Below are 5,838 nucleotides of genomic sequence, written 5' to 3' on the forward strand. Positions count from 1 at the left end.
CAGAGACTGAGGGTGTGATGTTTGCAGCTGGGACACTGAACTATGGATGAGTTCACAGGCTGCAGCAGTATGGAGTAAGATGGCTATTCAAAAGATGTGTGCATGATTTTAACAATTCATATTTGTGATGTTAAACATTTGTATGCTAAAATCATGCACACATCTTTTTGGTAGCTATCTTCCTCCATAGTATATGAGACATGTTGAGTCATTGTTAATGTCACAACGTGGTTATGAACTTATCTTTCAGTAGCTCTGCTCAGCCCACTCCAGTGATGCTGCCTGGCTGTAGCTTCCTCCTGTTCTACTGAGAAGACAGCGGTGAGGACTGAAGGACCGAATGGAGTCAGAGCTCAACATAACCTCCTTGGCGGAAAATTACATGTCTCAGCTGATGTAGTTAATATCTGCCCTGTTTTTGAGAAGACTCTCTCAGAGGGAACAGATGTCGACACAATACACAGTCTCCCCTCCATCACCTTCACCAGGTGGGGGAAGACTGAGGCCTTGGCCTGCCACCAGCTCAGTAGGTCTTCTGCTCTTTGGATAAGGGGCTCCTCAAGATAGCATCGCATCTCCATTATAACATCAGCTGTGGCAGTAAATCCTCACGTGATTGGCCACAAGGCCGCCATGCTGCCAATCAAAAGTCGGGAGCGGCTCTCACTCGATGGGAGTTGGCACTTCTGCGCATGACACATCACTACTCTGCATGCCATACACTTTGAGAAACACTGGGTTAAAGCAACAGTTTCATTGCAATGCGTTTTAAGCTACAGGCCCCTGTACTTGTGATTCCAAAGGCCTCAGGGCAGATTTCTTAGACCCTGGCAACACATGATGGCTGAAATATGATTGGATAAAAGCTCTAATATAAACATATGCTGCTGGAAGCACCACAGGCCAGAGACACCCTATGAAATGCAGAGAATAGACTATTGGGAATAATGTTAAAAGAATAATGGGAAAATATTACGACGTAAGTCAGTCATTCTGATAGAGATTAGGCCAGCAAATCAGGTCCTGACGGCCCACCACTGATTAAACGAGGCTTTAAGGCAGAGGAAATTACTCGTTCATTTTTTGACGTCACTGTAGCTACGTCCACCTTTCTTATACAGTCTATGGTTAAAATAAATACAAAAAAGCAATAAAACTGTGAGAATATTTAAATAACTGTTCCAAAAAGAACAGTGATGCTCCTTCTCTTGTCCCTTTTAGGATTTTTCTGTTTCTTATTATTTATTTTTTAAAATGTATTTATTATTTTTATCTTTTAATAAATTGATTGTCTTTTATTTAACATAGAATTCAATTTTTTTTTTTAATACATTTATTATTTGAACACCTGTCTGTCAAATTGTTTATGCTTGTTTAATTCTGTATGCACATTCATTGGTAAATAAAGTTCTGTTGTGAAAAAAAAACAAAACGCGAGCACTCGACCTTTAGCCTTAGGCTCTCAGCCAATCAGAAACGTCCTTCCTCCAGCTGTAACCAATCAGATTTGACGGAGCGCTATTTGAAAGCTGCTCGTGTCTCTGTGAGCGTACAAACAAACCACGGATCTTGACGATAAATTGTGCTGCCTGCTGCTGAAATAAATCACCGCGTTTTCCTGTAAACCAAAGACTGTCCGCGTTAGAAATGTCCTCTCTGGAAGTTCGCAGTGCGGTGAGTTAGCCGAGTTTATTTCGCTTTTTCTTTGCGTTTAGTTGTTATTGGAGCAGCTGCTGTTAGCTTCTGTGGCTAGCTGCGTTAGCTACCTAGCTAACATTAGCTTGGCCCTTGTTTTTTTTTTTAATGCAGCCGTCAGAGTCGCTGTAATAGAGTTTGTCCTGCTTCTCTTTCGTGTCTGAAGTTTTATATTCGTGTCTTTTCACAGCTTCTAGCCGCAAACAACCCACCGAAGATGGGTAAAACCACTGCAGCGCCTTCGAGGAGAGCTGCCCTGGGAGAGCTCACCAACTTTCCCGGAGCAGCAGTCAACACAAAGGTAACGAACGCTAGAAGGAACAACACATTTAACTCGTCTCGTGTCCCTTCAGCTGTGTTCTGTGCTGTGTTGTACTTGCACACATCTCATAATAAACTATATATGCTTTCTTTATGCTGCATGTCCAGACAGGTTGCAGCTTTTCTTTTTAGTAATGCGCCATATTGGAATTCGTATAAAGCAACATCGCAGAATAAGGAAAAGCTTAACAACCAAATACAATGTCGGATCGCAGACCACTTTTTTTTTTATTCCTATTTTTAGTATATAGTATTTGCATTTAATTGATGATTCAGGCAACTGATAGTCCTGCCACACATTAAAGTACACATCTTTGCACTGATGTAGTTCAAGTATCTACTGTAACTTAAAAACTCAGTAATTATAGTGTGTTCATTGTTAGGCTGACTGTCTGCCTGTCTGGAATTTAAATGTCAAAGCTTCAAACTCCCTGTAAAACTCCACTTAGTGGTCTACATCAGAAAACAATATTAATTCTCCAGAGTAAACAACATTTGGGCATTTGCTGGAATGAAAAAATAAATAAAAATCTGTTTTCATCCTGAACATGGCGACTCTGTTCCCAGTTATTTTAAAGTGAAAACCACCTGCATAAACTCCACACATCCCCTCTGTGGATTGTACTGCTTCAGCTGTTAGTCAAAGACAGGATTTTGTTATTGTACATTCAGAGCCAGAAAGTAAATGAAAGCAAAATATAAAGAGTGTGTATGAGTTCAACACTGATACTGGAGGAGATTTAGCTTAGTTCTGACACAACACCATTTAACAATTAGGAGGTGGAAGTCTGCTCCATTGGGCTCCAGCTGAATTTGACACTGATCTAGGATGTTTAAAATTGCATGGTTGAGCTTTATTAGCTGCAGTAAAGGTGCTGACTACAAGAACACTGCCCAATGTGAGCTAAAGTTAAGTTTCAGATAAACAGCACTTTTTCCAAATCTAACAAGCCTTAAACTCTTGTTTCCTCAGAAGAGGGGACCTGCCAAAGCATCAGGTGTCCAAAAAGTGAAGCCCACTGTGGCAGTGATTCCAGTCGTCCACGTCCCAGCAGCTGCAGAGCCTATTCCTTCAGTGCCAGAGGAGTCAGCTGACATGTCCATGAAGGCAGAGGAGGAGCTGTGCCAGGCTTTCTCTGAGACACTGCTGGCTGTGCAGGACATCGATGAGCAGGACGCAGACCAGCCACAGCTCTGCTCAGAATACGTCAAAGATATTTATAAATATCTGCACACCCTGGAGGTAAGTTATCCCCACACTGAGCCGCACCAGCTGCTTTTATCTGCGGTTTCTTCACGCCTGCGTGTCTCCTCAGGTGCAGCAGGCTGTTCGAGCCAACTACATGCAGGGCTATGAAATCACAGAGCGCATGCGAGCTCTTCTGATCGACTGGCTGGTCCAGGTCCACGCCAGGTTCCAGCTGCTGCAGGAGACTCTGTACCTCACAGTTGCTGTCCTGGACCGTTTTCTGCAGGTAAGAACCATCTAAACACTTTGTTCTTTGTGTTGTGCGGGCTGTGTGAAACCTTCCTGCTGTGCTGCAGGTCCAGCCGGTGTCTCGCAGGAAGCTGCAGCTGGTTGGAGTGACTGCCATGCTGGTGGCCTGTAAATATGAGGAGATGTACGCTCCTGAGGTCGGAGACTTTGCCTACATCACAGACAACGCCTTCACAAAGTCTCAGATTCTGGAGATGGAGCAGCTGGTTTTGAGGAGCCTCAACTTTCAGCTGGGACGTCCACTCCCGCTACACTTCCTCAGACGGGCTTCAAAGGTGGCAAATGTGAGTTTCTGCATGAATTGGATGTGTAGAGCTGCAAAGTTTACTCTGACTTTCCTTCTCAATTATTTAATCAGAATACCTTTAAAATCAAAATTATATTGACTGACATAACCAGATCTGTTCATTACTTCCTACATATATATTCAGCAGCTGCAGCATCACCACTCCACCGTTTTGTTTTCTCTCCCACTGCTCCTCTAATTTTATTCAATATTCTACTTTTTGGCTTCTCGTCTATTTCAGTGTGTTGTGTAGCTGTGATATCTCGTTTCTCTATCAAGTCTCTTTCTTACATCCTCACTGTGAGGAGTTTAGTCTTGTGAGCGAAGAGTAGACATGAAGCATCCTTAAGTTTACATGCTGTGTGAAAATGGCCCAATCATTTTACAAAACAGTGAGTTTACTGGATGTTTGTCTCAGTCTGATGTAGAGAGACACACTCTGGCCAAGTATCTGATGGAGCTGACCCTCCTCGACTACGACATGGTTCACTATCGGCCCTCTGAGATCGCTGCTGCCTCCCTGTGTCTCTCCCAGCTGCTGCTCGACGGGCTGCCATGGGTGAGTTTGACCCTCAGACACTGAATTCAAGTTCGTCTTTGCGGGTTCAGGCAGGTGGTTTAATCGACCTTCTCTGTCAGTCTCCCACACAGCAGCACTACTCCACGTACGACGAGGCCCACCTGAAGCCCATCATGCAGCACATCGCCAAAAACGTTGTGATGGTAAACGAGGGGAAAACGAAGTTCCAGGTGAGTCTGCTGATTTTTAAAATCAAACTTCTGACAATGACCTGTAGGCACAAACTGAATGACTTGTTCTCTGCAGGCCGTCAAGAACAAATACTCAAGCAGCAAACTGATGAAGATCAGCCTCGTCCCTCAGCTGAAGTCGCCCATCGTCGAGAAGATGGCGGCTGCTCTGCTCAGCAATCCCTGAGAAATGTTTACATTTCATCCGCGGACGTTTCACTTGCACTTTATTCAAAGTTTTATCCCAACCCGTGGACAAACTTCACTGGGTTTTTATTAAGATGTTTTCATCGGAGCTCCATGCTTTACTTGAAATTTTGGACACTATCCTGTTTTTCCAGAATCTTTTTGTGATCCACCTGATTCATCTTCAGTGTACCTTGAACTGCATCATGTCAGTCAAGCCTGAGCTCCCGTTCAGGTTTGTTGGCAACCAGCTTCTGAGGCAGAAACCTTGTGAAGAACTTTCTGTTACAAACTTTAAACAGCTGATTTTTATGGTGCTGGGAGACAGCATTGATCTCCGTATCCAGAGCTAACTTGATGTCCAGCAGGTTCTCAGTGTTCCAGGTGGCTGTGCATCTGATTTCTCATGTTCAGCGTCTCCTTCTGATGGACTTTCTGCTGCCAAGCCTCCACGACCTGTCCAGAGTTCTCTCCAGCTCCTGAACAACCTGTTTTATTCTGCTTCAAGAAGTCTGTGCTGTAAACTGGATGCAACAACTTCATGCACTGTGTTTTATCAAATGTAAATTAAGTGTTTTCTTAAGTGCCTTTATTTGTTTCTGAAATATACTCAATAGTTTTATTGTGTGTTCTTGAATTTTAGTGTCAAGTTTCAGATCTTGGACGTTGTGGTACATCTGCCTTGCTCAAAAAGCTAAATAAAAATGTTTTAGTTTACCTTGCAGTGGTTTTGGCAACATCTCTGACTGGTTTGGTTTGTGTTAATCTGTAGTGCAGCCTAATGTCTGAGTCATTTTGCACTTGGCTGCAGCAGCTTTTTGTGACTTTCATGGTAACAAACAGACCACACAGACAAATGGTGATTAATTTAATGTGCAAGTCTTTGCTTCTTAAACATTTGTCATTGTTTTAAACTTGCAAAGAGCTGCTACTGTGGATGTAGATTTATGCTGATTTCCCAAAAGCATGAGGATAAAGGGTTGATTCATTCATATTTTAGGAACGATTGAGAGGCTGAGAAAAGTTGAGTCTATTTGTCCTGCACTGAATGACTCTGCTGTAGACATATCGCAACTTGTAGGCTCTTTGTAGCAGCTCAGTT

General features: G+C 43.2%; 1 protein-coding gene across 1 annotated transcript; it reads left to right on the forward strand.

The window, feature by feature from the left end:
- The first annotated feature begins 1,571 nt into the window (after window positions 1–1,571).
- On the forward strand, window positions 1,572–5,453 carry ccnb2 (cyclin B2). Its single transcript, XM_008297394.1, has 8 exons — window positions 1,572–1,674; window positions 1,886–1,996; window positions 2,990–3,259; window positions 3,333–3,491; window positions 3,562–3,798; window positions 4,219–4,359; window positions 4,440–4,550; window positions 4,627–5,453. Exons 1-8 carry the CDS (start codon window positions 1,648–1,650, stop codon window positions 4,735–4,737), a joined length of 1,167 nt encoding a protein of 388 aa, XP_008295616.1. The 5' UTR covers window positions 1,572–1,647; the 3' UTR covers window positions 4,738–5,453.
- Window positions 5,454–5,838: the final 385 nt, after the last annotated feature.

Source organism: Stegastes partitus, unplaced genomic scaffold, assembly GCF_000690725.1.
Source record: "Stegastes partitus isolate 25-593 unplaced genomic scaffold, Stegastes_partitus-1.0.2 Scaffold1215, whole genome shotgun sequence".
Taxonomy (NCBI): domain Eukaryota; kingdom Metazoa; phylum Chordata; class Actinopteri; family Pomacentridae; genus Stegastes; species Stegastes partitus.